General features: G+C 33.2%; 2 protein-coding genes across 2 annotated transcripts; one reads left to right on the forward strand and one right to left on the reverse strand.

Annotated features, from left to right (window-relative positions):
- Positions 1–664: 664 nt before the first annotated feature.
- Positions 665–5517, reverse strand: LOC101268765 (probable polygalacturonase). The gene is made up of 6 exons (XM_004240529.5): positions 5171–5517; positions 3424–3741; positions 2663–2783; positions 2409–2583; positions 2241–2311; positions 665–1780 (listed from the first exon to the last, which is right to left on the reverse strand). The coding sequence occupies exons 1-6, from the start codon at positions 5180–5182 to the stop codon at positions 1104–1106; spliced, it is 1374 nt and encodes a 457-aa protein (XP_004240577.1). The 5' UTR covers positions 5183–5517; the 3' UTR covers positions 665–1103.
- An 8387-nt stretch (positions 5518–13904) lies between these two features.
- LOC101249732 (pentatricopeptide repeat-containing protein At1g74630-like) lies at positions 13905–16581 on the forward strand. Its single transcript, XM_004240607.5, has one exon. It carries the CDS (start codon positions 13950–13952, stop codon positions 15525–15527), a length of 1578 nt encoding a protein of 525 aa, XP_004240655.1. The 5' UTR covers positions 13905–13949; the 3' UTR covers positions 15528–16581.
- Positions 16582–21450: the final 4869 nt, after the last annotated feature.

Genomic DNA, 21450 nt, shown 5'->3' on the forward strand with positions numbered 1-21450 from the left:
TATCTTTTTAAAAAGGCTAGAAAACTATTTATACGTAATTCATCTGAGTATTGTTTACAAGTGGCACATTTCATATTTTATATGATAGTGTCTACCTGAACACCTTTTACTTAATCAATCGATATCGATTGCTTATTGTTAACTGGGCCAAACAAAAATGAAATGACAAAACAAACTTAGGTGCTGTCTGTTAAAGACTTGTCTCCATTACGAATCTTGCCATAATGTTGACATGACAACATGAAGTTTGGAAGTTCGTAACGTGTATAAAAATAATGTTAATTATGGTGTGTATTATATACATGTTTACGTCTTTTTTCATTGAAGACCAAAGGACCTTTGAGCGTTTAGAAACAACCCCTCTACCTCTACGAGGTAGTGGTAAGATCTGCGTACATTCTACCATCCCTAGACCCTACTTATAGGATTCCACTTATTATGTTGTCCTTGTTGTTGCTTTTGATAATGTTGCCCTACAGAAAATTGCATGTCTTGAATACAAGACTTTGTGGGCTATGATTTCTTTTCAATTCAATCAAATGTTAAAATAACTTATCTTCATAATAATTCTTCATCTAAATATGAACACCTAGTAATGTTGATATGACAACCTTAAAGTCACCTCAAAAGGCAGGGTGTGTAAGCAGAGGTACCATGATACATGTAACCTTAAAAGAAAATTTGCAATTTGATGCCTTCAACTCAAGACTCTGTACTAACAACTCTTTTCAATTCAATCAAATGACAAAAGAAGATATATTTCAACAATGACAATCAACTATAACACCCCTTCTTTGCTGCCTGATTTACAAATGTAAGACAAATGACAAAAAACTCAAATGAACCAAGGGACAGGAAAGAACAACTCATCTGAATTTGCTGCACTACCAAAACTTTTCCTATATGTGAATGAAGAAACTGATGCTGTACACAGGAGACAATCAGCGATCTCAGGCCACTTCGAAAATGTTGTATCGTCGAATTCTTGATACTTGCATAAGCACGAAACCGTAGATTCTGCATTGCATCTTATTGGAGAATGTACACCAGCACTGGAAGTTGAAATGTGTCTCGTATAATTTTAATGAAACGAATTGTTTCACTTACAAAACTGCAACTTGACTGTAAGGGTGGTGTAAGAGGGTGAAGCAAGTTGAAGTAGTACTAGAAAATGAGCTCTCAAGCTCAGGACATGGTTCAGGAGACACATTTTGAGAAAAACCGGATACATCAGAGCATAGCCATGATGTAAAAGGGTTGTAAGATATGGAAAAAGTGATGTTTGACAGACATATTGAAGTAAAGGGAGATTCTGATAATCCAGTGAAATTGCCTGCTATAGAAACATTTGTGCCAACAATGTCCTCAAAGGTGATACCACTAACAACTGGAAGTGCAGACGGATCAAATTTCTCGTCTGGATGAGAATCATAATGACCTGTGGCCTCAATTCCCACTTGCACATTTGCCATAACCACATCCGTAACAAGAATATCTTTGATATAACCACCTCTCCCTCTTGCAGTCTTCAGCTCAATCCCCAAAAGGGAGTCATACAAGTAAACATGCTCTATCAGCACATTGGAGATACCACCAGACATCTCACTGCCAAAAGCCATTCCAGCACCTGCAAAAGACTGCAGCCTAACCCCTCGAACATGGACATTCGAAGTAGGTTTGCCATAGGAAATCCCGTACTCGTCCCAACCACTTTTGAGAACAACAGCATCATGGCCCATGCTAATATTGCTGGTCTCAATGCACACATGCTCGGAAGAATCTGAAATTGCATATAAGCTCACACATTACTTGGATTTACCTCTAAATTTGTAAAGCGATCAAGCAACTATAGATTGTTTCAGTAAAATCTGGAGTACTTAGTTTCGTCCATCAGCTCAAAGTAAAAACCAGGGTGAAGGCTATGTGTACCTTCAAAGGTGGTGGTGGTGGTGGTGTGTATGTATACATTTCATTTATTATAAATTTGTTTTTGTTTTGCTGCAGAAAACTGGCATTGTTTGATGAACTAAGCAGTAACAGGAAATTATCCGGTTCTTCCCGTTGAGTGTAAAGAAAATTATCCAATTTTTGGCTGAAAATTGTCTTAGAAAATCAATCTGAGGTTCTTCGACAAACATAAGTGTTGGCTATTGGATGTACCACTTAAAAACAGGTTACAGATGCAGAAATGTTGTATACAAAGTAACAAAGGTAAGAGAAATAATTATATTTAAACCAACCTGGGACTACGCCATAGGTATATGGGGAGTTAGCTGGAGAATGAACCGATATGTTCTGAACCACAACATTACTGCAAAATATGAAAATATCTAATAAATAAGAAAATTCCAGATCTCACCACTGAACCTTATATTGAAAAGCTTTTCACACAGAGATAATGAACTTACCTGCAATACACCGGGTGAATATTCCAGGCTGGAGCATTCAGGAAGGTCAAGTTTGAGACGACAACATCTTTGGAGCTAACAAATTCTACTAGGTGTGGTCGAGTATAATTTAAAGAATGGGCAGTGAACTGCTCCCACCATATAGAACCCTGACCATCAACAGTTCCATTATTACCTGCACAAGCAATAGGCATGAGGTGGCTGCATGCAGGGACAACAGAATTAGTAGATCAATGCAATGAAGGAATTCCTGCCTGTTATCACAACATCAGTTAAATTATCTCCAAAAATCAAGCTGCGATATCTTCCACCTTGTGCCTCAATACCTCCACCATAAGAGGGTAAAGCTTCGACTATATCCCAATGAGCATAATCCTACATTGCAATACTTATAAATAACATATGTATATATTCAATGCATATCTAAATACATTGAGACATGAAGTTAGTCCCCGCCATCATAATATGAATACAAACATTAAAATTTGATTATTACGAGGTTTTGACAACTTGTGATCTACCCTTCCACAGCAGAACATGTATCATCTTCTCTGTTGGAGTTACCAGAACGTAGATTTCAGTATAATTTATAGCAACTAAACCATAACACCTCATCATTAAGTGCTACAAGTTCTCATGCTAATCGTTTCTTCCTTCTTCTTATTTTGATGATCGTGGTGTCCGGGCCAGCTAACACGCGCCTCAACTATTCCACGGGGTACTTGTTACCTCCCTCCAACACATGCACCTGGTAATTCTGTGCACCAATGCTTGGAAAGATGGAAAGAAATCACCTACTTAGTATTTTTGCCTCCAGTAGGATTTGAACTTGAGACCTCATGGTTTTCGACTCACCTCATTAACCACTAGTCGACACCCTTGAGTGCCTCATGCTAATCATTTATTTTTCAAGAATTAATTCGGCAATTGTAAATACAACAACAGCCTTCATATTTCCATGAACACAGAAAAAATCTAAACAAGCTGGAACTTCAGAACCAGTCCAGGGGCTAACCTTTGATCCCAGAATAATGGCTTCTTTTTCAAGGAAGAGTGTGAGGTGACTGGTAAGCTTTATGCTTCCGGTCAGCCACCTTCCAGCTGGAACATAGAGCTGTGCTCCACCTTTGTCAGCAAAGGACTTGAGATAGAAAATGGCATTCTGGAAAGCCAGAGTATTTAGAGTCTCCCCATCACCGACAGCCCCAAAGTCCAACACTGACGCACTGTGAGGTCTGGGTTCCAGAGGCTTGTTGAATTTGCATTCTCCGTCAAATTGAGCATCAGTATGTACAATAATATGACTTAACACCAACAACAAAATTAGCACTGCCTGGAAAAGATAAATGCAAAAAAGGAAATGGTAAGTCTTTCAATACCATGCACTTTCTACTGCTTAACCATTTGTATCTTGTAAGTCAATACCATCAATAATCAATAGTATATATGCAAGCAAGAGACTCACATGAAGAGAAATGCATAGCACTGTCGGTTAAAAAGCTACCAATACAATATCATCAGTGGTTCCATGTCCTCCAACATTATACAAAAGTTCTTCAAATCTAGCATTTCTCCACTATTAAAGAATAAGAAAAAAGAGAGTCCGGGTCTTTTTGGTTTTTTTTCCTATGACATAATTTTTGTTGTATGCAGATGCTTACGGAAGACAAAAATCTAAAAAAGTTAAACCACGTCCTTGCACACTTAAGCCAAAGTTATAGTTGAAACAGTACTTTGTCGACATTCTATAACGACTAGATTCGGAAAAAACCAAGTGAGATACAGAAGAGCTCCAATAATTGAAAATGTCAGAAAAGGATTAAGACAAAACCAGTAGAAAGAGCTCAACTAGATAACCTCTTCTTTTTTTTTCATTTTCAGAAAAAAGAAACCTAGTAGCAATAAGTAACTGAGCTTTTAACTGAAGCAAAAACACAAAACTATGGCAAGTCTCATGAATGTAAGTTTAAAAAAGGGAGTACAAATGATAAAGATAATAATGAGAACAGAAAAAAGAAAAACAAAGAGAGTACAAATCAGGTGTGTGCACATAAATTCACAAGCTTTGAGTAATTCAAAGCACTGGAAGTAACCAATTGTATACCAGCTGCAGCTTCACATCAGATCCCTCTTCCTTCTTTTTTTCTCTTTTTTATATAACCAGTTATCGCACACCTTAACTAATTTCACGAGACACCTGTTACTTTCAACTGGTGTTTTTGTCTCCGAGCCTGACACCTCAGGGTTCTCAACCCAGTTTAGATCCCTCTATCAATATTTATGAGCAAAAAAGACACAAAAATATAAGCATCCCCACTTGCATAACAAGTTCATTCTAGGAACAAAAAATGTATCGAAGTTTTGGATTGCAAAAAAATGATCCTAAAATCTAGAAATTTGTCCTACTTATTCTCCTGAAAAAAAACAATGTAGACCAAATCATAAGATTTCAGTTTCCAGATCGAGTAAATCTCTAAAGAAGTAGTCATAACAATCAATTAAAGTACACAGAAATAAGCAAATTTCACAAAGATGAAGAGAACTCCATTGAAAGTACAGTACAGAAAGCAACTTCAAAACTCGATTTTTAGCACAAATTTTGCAATAAAATTGAATACCCATAACTAAAAGCACACTAAAAACTCGATTAGCAACAACAAATAAAGATTCATACTCAGTTTCTTGGAAATAACAGATGCTGCTCGTGTAATTAAAATTGAAAAAATTGAACTTGTAAAAACCCTAAAAAAAAACGTACTTACTAGACCCTTCATGAATCTGTTCTCTTGTCTTCAGAAATGTAGACAATCAATCCTCTTCTTCTTATGAGATTTTACACTGTAGAGTGAAGAGAGAAAGAAGAGAGAGATGGAGAGGAAGAGAGAGAAGGATGTGCAATTGAATAATGCTAATGATTAGTGAAAAAACATGCATTTTATATATATTCTATTTACTCTTTAATTGTCACTAATCATTTTAATTATTTTTTTTTGGTAATAAAAATTAAAAATATAGGCAATTAAAGAGTATATAAAACTATATAAAGGGCAGAATTTTAGGAAATATTCTGGGGAACTCCATTATTTAGTGGATATGGCCGATCCAGCAAAAGGAGTGGGAAAGCCCTCTAATTATTTTTTGGAAAATTTGCTCAAACACGTTTTATCTTTTTCTTATTTTTAATATCTTTTTCTATTTCTAAAAACCGCTAAAATCTTTTATTTTTTTAATGTATTCGAGCTACATATTAATGTATTCAAACCAGTATTTAATGTTTCAAGCTATATATTGTGTATCCAGTTTATTTTATAATGCATCCAAGCTAGTTTTTAATGCATTCGAGCTAATTTATAATGTATCCGTAAACTCTTGTGACTCTAATTCATCATCACTAGATCCAATTACCGCTTTAACTCAAGCTTCTTGTTTGGAATTTAACTTTGACAAATTATTATTCCTCCTCTTGCGTTGACCCACTATCCAAATAAAATTGATATTTACAATTTTTTTCCGAAAATGAATGTCTATGATCGCCAATTTAAAATGTTGCCGCACTAAAAGTAGCCTCCAATTCAACTGATGAATCTTGAATAGCTAGAACATCACGAACCATTTTGCTCAAAATTGGAAATGCAACACTCCGCCTCCTCAACCATCCTAATAAACCTTTATTTCCATCTCATATATCCCATGACCTATGGGTAAATTGTTGAGTTAATACCGATGGTTCAAGTGGACCGGGATTCAATTGGTATGCACTATAACCAGTCATATACATATCTATTAAACTGAAAAATTCATATGAAAGTAAATTAAATATTAATGTTAGTCCCAAAAATCAAAATAATGTACTGTCACTTAATGTTTCATCAGAAATTTGGAAAATGAATTCAATTTTAGTAGAGGTGCATTGCAGGTCAATCTGTTATAGTCTTCCCTTCCATTTTCATGTGAACATTTTTTCATTGTTTCTCTTTGCATCAACAAGATGCATGAATTCAAAAAAAAAATAGAACATACATATTAGAATTTCTTGAGTGATTATTCTATATAACCATAACGATATAAATACGAGAAGATCAAAATTCTAAAATTCAAGCATTTCGTCTACTAATTTGTAAGGATTAAAAAAAAAACTCAGGCTCTAACACATAAAAATTAACTTGAATCGAAGCTTTCAAGAAGATATATAGTCGTAATTTATCCTGAAATTCGACATAACAAGAAATCCCCAAAATTGATTTGGAAATACTACGATTACCGTTTATCCAACATATGAGGTTTTCACCCATTCATTGTCTTTCTGGTCTTTCACGCCTCCACTTTGACCACAAACTATCTTCGGTAATGGAGTTATGGGTTTCAGTCGCCGTTGCCAAATTTTTGTTTACAATGAAATGGGTTATGGGTTTCAATCGCCGCTGCCAAGTTTTTGTTTACAGTGAAATGCGTGAAAGGGTTTAGAAGCCAGCCAAAGATAATGAAAAATTAAAGTTAAAGAAAATAAAAAACGACGTCGTCTGGTGAAAGGGGTGGGCTGTGGCACATTTAATCTAAAATCGTTACTGCCAGTAATGTATATTAACTAAACGGCGTTAATATTTTTTAAAATTAAATAAAGCCTAAAACGTTACCATAAAGTATGTTTATACTATTTTATAAAAAAAAGAGTAAAAACATATTAGTTGGGTGAATTGATTTTTAAAATAGCTCATTTTGGTCAAAAATTCAGATATTATATGCAAATGGTAGACCAAACAATTTACAATGCATAAATGGCTAAGTAAATGAAATAAGAGGTCATATTTGAAATAACAATTTATGTATTAAGTTGAAAACAATATATCCATAAAGTACGTTTATACTATTTTTATATATAAAAAAAAGTAAAAACATATTAGTTAGGTGAATTGATTTTTAAAATAGCTCGTTTTGGTCAAAAATTCAGATATTATATGCAAATGGTAGACCAAACAATTTAGAGTGCATAAATGGCTAAGTAAATGAAATAAGAGGTCATATTTGAAATAACAATTTATGTATTAAGTTGAAAACAATACATTCTGTTTAAATTTCATCTATAATTTGAGTACTTGATCATTTATGAAAGGGAACTTTCATATATAGTCACTCAATAATAACTTAATTACACTTTATAGTTATAGTTTGCTAATTACAATTCGTAGCTACATGTTATAAGGAGAAAAGTGACGAGCGAGATAGGCGAGCGAGAAAAGTCGGAGAATGGAGAGAGGCTAATTGTACTTGTATATATGTCATATAATTGTGTCTGTGTGTGTGTGTGTATAATTTGTATTTCTATATGTATAAAAGAGGACAAAGGACATACTTAAAACTAAAATTAAGTTGCGAGCCATAAATCATTCAAACTATAGCTATATTAGCTAATTAATTAGTATATATTTGTTTTTCTGCTTAATTTTCAGCTAATTAATTAGTATATGTTTGCTTTTCTGCTTAATTTTTCCTTTATGAAAATTACTTTTGCTATTTTAAAAAGTTTTTGAACCTGTACATTCAGTCTTTATTATCACATATCTTTACTACATCAAAGAATTTTTTTTAAAGTAATAAAAATAAAACAAACATGAGTTATCAATAATATTTAAGAGCAGAAGTTATAATGAAGATAAGAGGCATGAGTTATTATAACTTTAACATATAATTTTTAGGACATTAAATACATTAATCGTTATGCATTTATTTTATTTGTAAGAATAAATATATTTACCGAGAAATATAAGGGGTAAAATCATAAAAATATGAAAAAAGATAAATAACTTGATTGCATAAGATACATGCATAATACATAAATATGATCCTTAACTTGGCTTCAGTTGACAACTATGACCTCCAACTTTAACTGTGCACAAATAGACACTTAAATATATATGTATAAAATTGAATAAGTACACACATAAGTGTATAGTTGTGTCTGCTTGTGCACACCCAAAGTTAAAGGTTATAGTTGTCCGCTGACACCAATTCAAGGGTCATGTTTATGTATTATGCCTAAGATACGTGTTACAATCTCAAAGACCATAATTAAATAATATATAGACATAGATATTCATAATTATGTAGCTAATACATATAAAAATAACCTATATTACTATATTCACAAAGTAATAAAAATGAGGGAAAAAACTTCTAAATACATTTCAGACAAGAAAAGAATAGCGACAAAACCAAATTGTTACATGTGTAAACAAATAAACAATGACAATATATAATAATTTATTCCGTCTTTGATTTTCTTTGTGAGAAAAATTAAAATATAACTTATTCTAATAATTCTTTTGATTGAAATAGGATAATTATATCAATTATGTTTATTGTATAAAGTAGGATTATAGAGGACAAAATGACTAATATTGTCAATATGTATAGCTAAGTTACTATTACAAGCCAAAGTTGAAACTTTTTTTTTATAATAAAAGTAATTTCTAATTATGTTTCATAAAACATTCTTCTAAGTCTTCCTTTGTAAGTAGATCCACTACCATGTTTCACTTTTTAAAGTTATGTCAAAAGCTCTTTTTATATGCTATCAATTATTTTTAACACAATTACCAATATATAAAATATATTATTTAATTATAATAATATAAAGGTATTGTTAATATGATATTGTTTTATGTATGGTATTTATAGTATCTATAGTCTTATCATGCCAAATAAAAAAATATTTACATCGAAAAGGAAAAGAAATCTAAACTACAACTGTAAGTTATGAAATTATTAACACGAAAATTTAAAGGGTATGAGTTGTGAGTAATTACTCTTTATGAATATATAACTAGTAAAACTATCTGCAGGGGTAGCTCTAACAAATCGGTGGTCTAAAGTCAAATTCGAATAAAGGCCTTAAATTATATTTTTTTAATGAAGTTTATTATAGTCAATTATTTAATTTTTCTTAAGACGTAGTACTCATCAGTGTATAAAAGGTGGGGACGTGAAGAGAGACATTTTACACAATACAGAGCGAGACGTAAGCCTCGAGATAGGGGCATAAGTCCCATGGATCTACGGGGCGTAATCTCATGTATATTTAATTTAATAGTTTTATAACTATTAAAATAAGCAAAGGTAAATCTTTCAATGATTTTACAAATAATTTGGTCATACATAACCTATAATATATAGTAATTATATTATGATTTTTATTTGAGATAAGTATTAATAATCATAACAAAGAAAAAAAAGTATTATTATTACTATTTGAGAAATATCATTATGCACACTAACAATAAAAAATATGATCTAAAGCAAAAAAGTTATAAATAAAATTAAAAACGTTCGGGCCTAAGTTTTTAGGCTCGGGATTTACGTCTTTATGATCGAGACTTACATCTCAAATTTTAGAAGATATATCTTATAGATCTACGTCTTTAATTTATGCCCAGAGCGTTTTTGGTACGCCCCGCTCCGAGACTCGCCCCGAGACTCTATTCGAAAATGTTTTTGAAAACACTGTTACTCATATTTTTTAAGAAAGATATGTATAACCTATTATTTTTTGAAAAACAATAAAAAAGAATGAGGCCCCTCAAATTTTGGGGCCAAAGGCAGTTGTTTTTTTTTTCAAAAGGTGTAGAGCCGTCACTGACTACCCCTGCCTCACGTGAGAATTTAATATTACAGAACTTATAAAATAATACTTAAAATCTATTCGTCATTAGAATTAAAACACTATATTATCTTACATGCAAGATAACATAGACGAACATTAATATGCAAAGGAAAATGATAATTGTAACATCTTATCATTTACCTTTCAATCAAACATATTTAATTTGATTTATAATTTATCCTTTTGCTTCTTGGGAGTTCTATTATTTGATTTTTTGGAGAATCAAATGAACATCAACTTGAAATTTTACATTTTCTAATAAATAAATAATCGTTGTTGAAGGGTTAAATAAATTTTAAAAGGTTGAAAAAAGTGAATGTATATTCTAATTTTAATGTGTTAGAAGTTCAATCATACATTTTGCTTTACATATATCATTTTAAAGTTCCCCCATTTAAATGTATCATAAGAAATTATTAAAATGGAAAATCAAAAAAGAATGTATCATATTGGACAACAATTCAACTTATTATATATACTTGAAAGAGAAAAATATTATATAAAAATTATTCAGTTTGTTTGGGTGTTTTCTAAAATCAGCATATCAAAGTGATGAAGTCCAGTTTGAAACTATACACTCCTATTTCAATTGCAGTGTCGAGAAACACATATGTTACTTCAAAAAAAATATTTACAACTTGCAGTAAATTTGAGAATCTATCCACACTTCATATTAAATATGAGCAATTAATTTATTAGGTAGTTATATATGTCTTTGGGATTAAAACAGTAGTCATATTTCTCTATAGGTCATCCAACACCACATCCTTGAAGTCATGTCTAAAGTTTATTAATTCTTGTCTTTTTTTCCTGATTCACTTTGCACATTAAGGCACAATAAGGTTTTTAAGATTTTTATGTCCTTACAACGACATACCAAATTTGAATTATGTCTCCAAGAGATGGTTGTATAGATTTTTAAGGGATATTTTTTTTATTGTACCTTCAACAATTTCAGTAGAGAAGACTTGTGTGGAACTTATGACAACAACTTTGCAGAGACATAATGCCACGATCCAAGCCTACACCTTAAACGTGGACGACACTCGAGATCCATTGTTGGTCCCCTTCGAACCTTCATCTTGGTTACCTACAAACAGAAGACTATCCAGGCATACATAAGCATTAAATTGAAAGAAATGCTTAAAAATAGTTTAGTGAATCTCAAAATTTCCCTGAATATACTGAGTATGAAACATAAGTTTTAAAAAAAGTATTTTAGACTGAAAGACTCTCCAATATTGTGTATCTATGAAGCCTCTACTATAAAAAGATGAGTGTTAGGACAAGACTCACGACTCCTCAAAAGAACTATTACTAGCAACATACATAATTGGAGTCCTTCGAACTCGAAAGCTGATGAGCAGATGAAGTGTTCTAAACAAACTCTTGTTAAGGTACCTAAGAACGTGTATTTGCATAATTGAATGATGCAAGTTAAATAAAATCAGTACATTAAATGTAAGAATATGTAATATAGTTGAATAAAAAATAATTGTATAAAAGGACTACTATATATATAGATATATACTCAACTGAATATAAACAAATAAAGATGTGAAATCATTTTAAACTTTACAAAAATACTTACCCATATCGGAACTCAACATATTAAGTGATATAAAAAAATATACTTTTAACTCTATCTGGGTGATTCTTTAACTGGTAACCATCACTATGATCTACGACAGCCAGAATTGTCCTATACTTTGTCGGGGTATAAAACACCTCAACTAAGTGGATCCACTAAACTCTTCCTGAAGGAACATAGGATTCATGTAAAATGTATGATATTGTACCCATACATACATAGTCAATAAGGAATGTGTGTTGTCTGAACTCATTCTCATATCGGTGCTCAATACTAAAAGATATGTGTATCCTTTATTTTTCACTAGTACTTTTTCCTACATATTTTTTTCTACTACGATTTTAACAAGACATATTATCCATGGACATCTGTAAGGGGTCTGACCCGGTTACTCGACATGGCACAGTTACAACAAAGTTAGCATGAATGACTTTGTTAAGGGCTTAGATGAGGATAAAATTAATTATGTGAGCGGAGTGTTAACATGGCTTAGAGAAGTCAAACAAAGTTATGAAGGCAATTTCATGACATGACATGGACGCTGGCAAGGCAGCAGACCATGGCATTGCATGAGTGCTGGCCGACCTCGATTATGGACAAAGTTTGACATGTGAAAAACACACGGTCTGATCAAGTACGAAAAAATTAAGCTGAAATAAATTAAAGCATAGAAAAATATGAATGAAACTCAACAAGAAATAAATAAATGACACGAGTGGGTTAAAAGTTAGCATGACCAAGAAAAACACAGGCAAGGCAGCGACAGGGCGTTGGCAGTGCGCAGACATAAAAATTGGGCGAATGATTCGGGTGGACTTTGATCAAGCAATAACTATACAACGTTTAGAAATTGCATTGAAGCCAAAAATATAGACGGAAATGACAACAAATGTGTGAAATTCAATCAACCATTAGTCACATGTCAAGCACATGCAGCGACGATTACCTTTTTATAACCGCTTGTGTACAGATTCATTGTAACTTGTATATGATTTTTGAATCAAAATTTGAATGCTCTTATCAGTTAGGGATGTCAAATAAACTTTAGTTTAGTGTCTATGGTCATGACATGTGTAGGGAAATCCGCATTTTTTTATCTTCCTCCAAAAAATTCTTTTTCATGGGCATCTTAAAAGGATCTTACTCAATTCAATAGAAACTTAACTTCTACCCCACTTTTTTTCTTTTTAGCATGTGTTAGAAAGCTATGCAATACAAAATACAAGGATGCCACATGATCTATAAATGTGCAGTCTTAGTGTTGAACGAAATGAGAGAGTCAAAGAGAAAAGAATTAAGTCTTGAATTTCACTAGACACTTAGAGAAGAACGTGAGGCTTTTGAATGGTGTCAAAGGCAGAAACCAACTTGTGATTGTGCCTCAAGTTGAAGTTGAAGTTAGGATAAAATTGTTATCCTAAGGAGTGAGATCCCTTCTATTGTTTTGATTATTAATATAAAGGTTGAGTTTACCTGTACTTCTTGTGTGCATTTCATTATTAAGCATCGAAAATTATTCTAAAGCAAAGCAGAAACAATATTGAACATTATGCAGAATATGCTGCGAACAGGCTGAATCAAGAGTTGGACTTGACTGCCACATAGTGGGTTAACCTCTGACACTGAATTTAGATGAAGTAATGTACCAATATGACAACATCCAAGGGGAGAGTGTTATGAAATATTATGGTATGGATGTCCACTACACTAAGAAGTTAGTATGACTGATTATTTCCATTACTTCCCTTCATTACAAAGATAACCTCCACCTTTATAATGATATGAATATCCACTACACTAAAAAATTATTATGACTAATTATCTCTATTACTTTAATCCATTATGAAGATAACCTCCTGACTATTATTATTGTAATCATTCATCTCCATAACTTTCTCTATTATATTATATAATTTTTTTAAAAAATTCTTCTTTATATTGTTTTTATTCTTAAGTTTAAAACTAGACACATATTTTTTTTTAAAGATAAGAAATCATAATACTCCTTCATTTAAAAAAGAATGATATTATTATTTTTTTAACTGTTTAAAAAAAGAATGATCCTTTCCTTTTTTGACAACAGTTTAATTTTAACTTTCCACGTGATATACTTAAAACTATAAAATTAAAGAATATTTTAGTATATTTAACATAACTTTAATTTTGAGTCATAAAATTTAAAAAATCTTTATTTTATTTAATTATGTTCCAATTAAACTAAATATCTTTTTTTAAAGGCAGTGAGTATTAAGGAGAAAATTCTTTTGGCTCTAAATTTTGAAATGTTGAAAAAATGAACAGGGCAGAAAAGCTGTGTCTTTCTTTGTTAAGCTACTGCAAAACACTTGGAAACCTCAACCAAATCCACGCCTTCGTTTACAAATCCGGCCTTGAGACCAACCCACTAATCGCCGGAAAACTCCTAATACTTGGTGCCCTGCAAATTTCTGATGCTATTGATTACGCTCGCCGTTTGCTCATACACTATCCAAACTCAGATGTGTTCATGTACAACACCCTCATCCGAGGTGAATCCGAGTCAGACTCACCCAAGAATTCAGTCAGCACATTCATTTACATGCTGCGACAATCATATTCTCCTCCTGATAGTTTCTCCTTTGCTTTTGTACTCAAAGCAGCAGCTAATTTACGGTGTTTAACAACTGGGTTTCAGCTGCATTGTCAAGCTATGACTCGTGGGCTTGACACCCATCTCTTTGTTGGGACTACAATTATTAGTATGTATGCGGAATGTGGGTTTGTTGAGTTTGCTTGGAAGGTGTTTGTTCAAATACCTCAACCAAATGTTGTGGCGTGGAATGCAATACTTACAGCGTATCTTCGAGGGAGTGATGTAAGTGGTGCAGATAAAGTGTTTGGTTTAATGCCGTTTAGGAATTTGACTACTTGGAATGTGATGCTGGCAGGGTATACTAAAGCAGGGGAGCTTGAACGTGCAGAGAGGTTGTTCTTGCAGATGCCAAGTAGAGATGATATTTCTTGGAGTACTATGATTGTTGGATTTTCTCATAATGGTTGCTTTGATGAGGCGATTCGGGTATTCAGGGAATTGGTTGGGAGTGAAAGTAAACCCAATGAAGTGAGCTTGACGGGTGCTTTATCTGCGTGTGCTCAAGCTGGGGCGTTTAAGTTTGGGATGGTATTACATGCATATATAGAGAAAGTGGGGTTGGTTTGGATAACTTCTGTGAACAATGCACTCTTGGATACCTACTCCAAGTGTGGAAATGTGTTGATGGCTCGTCTTGTCTTTGAGAGAATGCTTGGGAAGAAAACCATCGTTTCTTGGACTTCTATGATCGCAGGGTTTGCAACGCAAGGATATGGTGAAGAGGTGATAAAATATTTTCATGAGATGGAAGAATCTGGGACCAGACCTGATGGGGTCACTTTTATTTCAGTACTTTATGCATGTAGTCATGCTGGTTTAGTTGAACAAGGTCATGAGCTATTCAGTAAAATGACAGAAATTTATGACATTGAACCAACTATTGAGCATTATGGTTGTATGGTTGATTTGTATGGTAGGGCTGGTCAGCTTCATAAGGCATATGATTTTGTGGTTCAAATGCCAGTTCCACCCAATGCAGTTATCTGGCGAACACTTCTTGGGGCTTGCAGTTTTTTTGGTGACATTGAAATGGCTGAGCAAGTCAAGGAAAGACTCTCTGAGCTGGATCCAGACAATTCTGGTGACCATGTTTTGCTGTCCAACATTTATGCATTTGTAGGGAAATGGAAGGATGTTGCCATGGAGAGGAGATCAATGACTGAGAAAAAATTGAAGAAAATACCAGGTTGGAGCACGATTGAAATAGAGGACCTTTTTAGCTGGTCTCATGATACCTAACCTTGAAGGTACTGGAAAAGTAGGGCTCCATTCCATTGAGTCATCTGCAGGACCTTTTTAGCTGGTCTGTGGATGGTTCTCGTTTATCCCAACCTCTAGCATCAGAGAGATTGTCCATGTTTGAGTGTGAAACGTTGTTTACTGCTAATCCTCCGGAAGATCCCACAATTCTCCTTGAGCTTGGCAGCTGAGTCAACTTTCCTTTACTGTTTGAGTTCAGATCGATTAACTCCCCTTGAGAGTTGAGGGGCAAACGAACATAGTCCTTTTCAATTCCCTTCTCTCCATGCATGGATTCTCTTTGCTTCCACTCAGGGAAAGAACATATTTTGCACATTAATTCCTGATGGCGGATTTGAGGGAGTGGCTGATATTGCATGAAATGACCACTGCAATTTCCCTCGATGGATTCTGGCAGCGTAACCGGCTTCCTGTTCACATTTTCGTAAGCTGATGAATGTTGAGGATATGCCTTTTCACAGAATGCACAGAGCAAACTCCAGCAACTTCAGGAGGAGAACCTCTTAACTTGTCATGTGATCTCTCACTGGCACCACAAGCATTAATAAGACTTGCAACTATTTGGTCATTCTTTTGGTGGTTATACATCTGTTGAGACAAATGGAGAGACCCAGGAATGCAGAAATACTGTGAACTGTGTGATGCTACTCCAGAAATAATTTTAAATTGTCATTTCCCTCAGAGACTTGATTGAAAACATCACTGCATTCAGATGAATTATCTTTAGTACCGATATTGTGCCTAAGTAAACTAGGAGCATCAGTGGTACTTTGCACGACGGACCTCTTTGGGGATCCTGGTTGAACAGTAACCTCACTTTCTGTAGTTCTCAAAATATGTTTATTTGCTCCGTTCTCTTCCACAAGGGATAGAACCTCTCTCTCTCTGTGGCATCGTCTTATACAATGAAAGTAGCAAACAGGTCAGATTATAGACTGCAAAAATATCTGATAACATGTAGAAGAAATGCTTTACTATTGTGCCAAAGAATTCTTTTCTTAAAATACCTGAGATAACACGTTTGTGGCCTTGTAATTTGCATCATTAGGACCAGATAAAATCTTGTCTGACGTGTTCTCCACTGGAAATTGTTTAGGCCTTTTCTTGAGGTTGCTACAAACTGGATTCATCATCCGCTAAGAACTTGGAATCAGTAAGACCTTTGGGCTTCTTTTCTGAAACTAGATGTTTCCGTTCGCGTAGGTAGGACTGTTATCTTCCATTTCCTCATGACACTTCTTTCTATGCTGTGAACAACTTGGTTTTGAAAATGAAGCTTGTCACATCTCTCCTGCAAGCAAAATAAGTCAACCATATACCGCAAAATACAGCCACCCCCGAGTTTATTTCAGTTTCAAATCTGAAAACATTATGCTGCTTCCCTACCCAAAAATGAAGTAGTAATATATAATCAAGCAGAATGTCTTGGACAAAGATTTGCTGCAACTAGAAAGGTGGATTTCAATTGATATCCTTTTAGTGACTTGTCACACGTTTAGAAATTTTCCGAAAGAGAAAACAACAACAAATACAAATAGCTGAAAGCACAAAAATTAAACGATGACAAGAAAAAGAAGAAGAAGAGAGAATGTTAAAGAACACAGTTATATATGATCTCACAGATGCATGCAATTCTTGCTCCTTTAAGAATATGGAAATGCATCTCAATTTCCCGGTGAACACTACATTATCACTCTCACAACTCCGTAAAACATGTAACTGAGTGATGCATTCTAATTAACCTGTACGTATATAAAGATTAAGAAAAACAACAAGTATACGTGTTTAGGCATCTGGAGTGCAAATCTCAGTTTTGGGCTATAGTCGTATTGCAAAATTTATACTTTTGATTCCAAGGAAACCATAAACATCAAGAAGAAGAATTCTGGAATTTCCTAGTTCTTAAATTACATTTTATCTGATAGATTCCAATACATTTGTCTTTGTAGCTATATACCAACCGTTTTATCTTCGCTTTATAAATTATAACTGGTCATTCATTTTTGTTTAATAATCATACCATAATGAGTTTGTTGAGTGAAAATTTGTTCTTCACATTGAAGATGTATGACATTACGTAGAGACAAAAAGTTATACAATATATAACATATAATTCAATATATTATGAAACAATTTTTAATAACCATTCAAAGAGAGTAATTAACAAACTATTGTTCATCATTTTTATCATTTAAAACATATTCCATATTGGACTAAATCACCATTTAAGGATTTTCTCTTTATTTTCATTAATATTTGAGTAATCTAACTAGACATGCCCTTGGATTTTACAAGCTTTATAGAATAGTTGATTACTGAAATTTTTCAGCAATATTTAACTTCTGCTGTAATCGAACAAAATAGAATATTGTATTCCTTGTGAAGGCCTTTAAAGAAGCTGCAATTGCCTTCATCTTGTCTCCTAATTTGGCTCTTTTGATTTGTATCCCTTTGTTCTTCTTACAGTGATTGCTTCTTAATTAATAGGTGCACAAAATAGTTCATCTTTAGTGTCATTTTTCTCTTCTTAAAAAAGGAAGTTTGTTGGTATCTTTAGTGTTACTCTTTAAAGGTATTTAAGCAGTTATTAAGAGAACATATGACCACCTAATCTACTAGATGTAGATGTGAAAAATTAAAAACAACAACCTCAAGAACTATTGTTGTGCCTTCAGTTCCAGTGGTCGTAACTTCAGCTCTTTCCCCCCCAATTTGGCGGTTGTTAGATCTCTCTTATGTTCTCAACAATCTTGATTTCATTTGTTTTGTTTTCTTTTCTTTGGATCACATTGTCAAGGTCATTGATATTTAGGATAGGTAAGATATGAACATATGGACTGAAATTGACCTTAGTTACTTCAAATTTTGAACTTATTTTTATAAATTTAGTTACTTTAAAGTTGCAAACTTTCTTATCATGAGGCTTGGAGTTTTACAAAACTTGATATTAAAGAAAGTTTTCTCACACTTTGATTCCCAAGAGGATGCACATATAAAGCTCAAAACTTTTTAGTCAGATATTTGAGATAACTAAATCCCATCGTTAAATATGATCTTAGGTGCATGGAGGACCGGTGCTTAGAGATCATAGAATAAATGAAATCTCATGTAAATTGTTAGGGAGGACCAATACTGATAGAAATCACCTATTGTCATTCACTGCACCAGCAGCTCTAGGAAACAACAAACGCAAGCTGTACCAGATCATGATGGAGGAAGACTGAAAAGGTATTCTCTTCACAACTTATTTTTACTTGATTCATACTACCACCGATGCAAATACACATTCTGTCGTTTATGTTGTTTTAATACCCTAAAAAATATCGCTTGTTAATTAGAATCCTAATCTAACTCTAATTAACCAAACTACATTCATTTGTCATTCTATTTCTCCAACTTTTTGTCTCTACATAATGTCATACATCTTCAATGTGAAGAACAAATTTTCACTCAACAAACTCATTATGGTATGATTATTAAACAAAAATGAATGACCAGTTATAATTTATAAACCGAAGATAAAACAGTTGGTATATAGCTACAAAGACAAAGTTGGTTGCTTGACTTTTTCTATCAAATATTGATTGATTTACATGGTTAGACAGTAAAATTGTACTTACTGATAATCAATGATGATGGAATCTTGAATTCTGCTTCCATTTGAAGCTTATGATGGAGGGCTACGAGGGCAAAAACATCTTGCAGTAAGTAAGGAGTTGTTAATAAGTTAGAACAGCTACGGAAAATGGTAATATGTGTGGCAAGTATATTATAGAAAAATGTTGAGAGATACCGAACTCAAAGCATATAGCTTGATAGTCGAAACTGTGAAACGATGTAACTTTTAGTTGTATTGGTGACAACAATGGTGGTTCGGGGTATAACCTCTTCCACTGGTTCAACAATTGTGCCCCGATCGATCGTCCAGGTGAAATCATGAACATGAGTTCCATATGCCTTCGTTGATTCTTGGACATGTCCATCGACACCAAGTGTGTTTGGAACGGAACAAACTCTTTTCGTAATGTATGATAATTGTACCGTTCTTAACAACTTGCCGTTGAGTTTCCTATTAGACAATTAATAGAGTTAGGAAGATATAACCTAACAGAAATAACAAATAGTTGGTATAGACTTTCAAAAGTTTTGAGTTTCAACTTGCCATTGTATTTATATTTTAGACACTATGTTCTATATCAGCATTGCATATCTATCGCAACTCCAATAATAAAAAAGGCTGATGTGTTTAACAGAGCAATGTCCTTGATAAAAGAGTGTCTTTTAACTTCTCTTCCTATTCCACATGAATTTACACAAGCATAACATCACTAATTCTAATGATGAAAAAAAGATTGCTACGTGTTTTTGAATAAATTTGAATCAAGTAAATCAGATAGATTTCATGAGGTAAGTAACTTAGTTTATTCTTATGATTGTCTTCGAGTTTGATATAAAGACTAAAGACTGACTGAACAATGAAGGATATTTACTAAATAAATGAATAATAGACCTTTTTTCTAGAGGGAAGTATCGATACATATACGAGTTAATAAGATTGTGGCACATGATTAACTTTGATTCTTAAATCTAAATTTAGTGCAACATTTTAATAAAGATACTTTTTTGATTATGAATGACAATGATATTTCTATATAGCACTCTAACTTATAACCATTTTTTAACATACAAAGACTTCATTTGTCTATTGAATTTGTTTTTTTCATTGTTTTTAAATCGCAATCTCTTGTGTCTTTCATGCTGGCTACTGAGAGAGAACATGTAACTATTGTTGACTAATACTGATTGTCACCTTATCTTCTACTGCTACTAATCATGGTAAAAAAATATTGTTTGGCGTACACATTAATCTCTCTTTTTTTTATGACAAACTCCTTAAGCTCTCAATTTTGGGGGACCTAATATTTTTATCAAAAAGTAGATATATTATGTGCACGTTAGAAGGATAGTTAATTGTCTAGATATTGAAAAGTAATACCACAACCAGATAGACATTATGGAGTATTTCAAATTGTGTCCAAGAGGGAAAAAACATAAGCACAAGAGGGGTTCACTAGAAGAAGAAAATAGTCCAGCTTCGTGTCATTTCTTGTTTTGCTATGACACAAATAATGATTACTCTGACATGTATACATGTACCTATTATTTCACTCAAATAGTTGTTTTGTTCTATGGATTAGCCATAAAATACTCTTATTTGGGTGCTTTAAAGATTATAGTTCGTCTTCACGAACTCACTTGAATATTTGAAGAATTTTATACTATTTGGAGAGGAAACAAATTCCTTAGCTAGATTATGTGATGAGCAGGATAACGAATATCTTACTGGTTTGATTATCGGTTTAAGGTGTTTACAAACTGATAAATCGAATCGATAATTCACAAGACGGATCAAATCGATTGATAAGCACCCCTATTAAGTCCACAGAATTAACAACTTAACATAGTGGTAGATTTAAAGAAGCCAAGTACCTGCTTTTGACGCAAGATTTCTTTATGTGTGTGGTTAGATTAAACAAATTATTAACAAAATTTAACTCGCATACCTGTAAAATGCATTAACTTTATAAGCAAGTATTATTATATTATATTATATATTTATTTTTGATTTATTTTATAATATATTTGAGTTAATTTTTAATGTATTGGAATTAGTTTTTAATGTATTCGATTTATATATTATGTATCTTCTTAAATTCAAATGTTGAATACACATATGAAATATCTGTAACGACCTGTTTAGTCGTTTTGAGCAGCAAATTTTATTTCTGGAAAACTGGCTGAGACGACGGACCCCACGACGGACCGTCATGGGCACGACGGATCGTCGCAGGGTCTCGTTTCAAAGCACTTAGAAAATCTGAAATTGGGTACTGAAAATCGA

Source organism: Solanum lycopersicum, chromosome 6 (genome assembly GCF_036512215.1).
Source record: "Solanum lycopersicum chromosome 6, SLM_r2.1".
Classification (NCBI taxonomy): domain Eukaryota; kingdom Viridiplantae; phylum Streptophyta; class Magnoliopsida; order Solanales; family Solanaceae; genus Solanum; species Solanum lycopersicum.

Excerpts from the sequence above, each read along its gene's own strand:
- LOC101249732 (XM_004240607.5), top strand. The coding sequence starts at position 13,950 with ATGAACAGGGCAGAAAAGCTGTGTCTTTCTTTGTTAAGCTACTGCAAA.
- LOC101268765 (XM_004240529.5), bottom strand. Across the intron at positions 2,584-2,662 it reads AACTGATGTTGTGATAACAG|GTAATAATGGAACTGTTGAT; the intron begins GCAGGAATTCCT and ends TTGCTTGTGCAG. Across the intron at positions 1,781-2,240 it reads TACCTATGGCGTAGTCCCAG|ATTCTTCCGAGCATGTGTGC; the intron begins GTTGGTTTAAAT and ends ATGCAATTTCAG.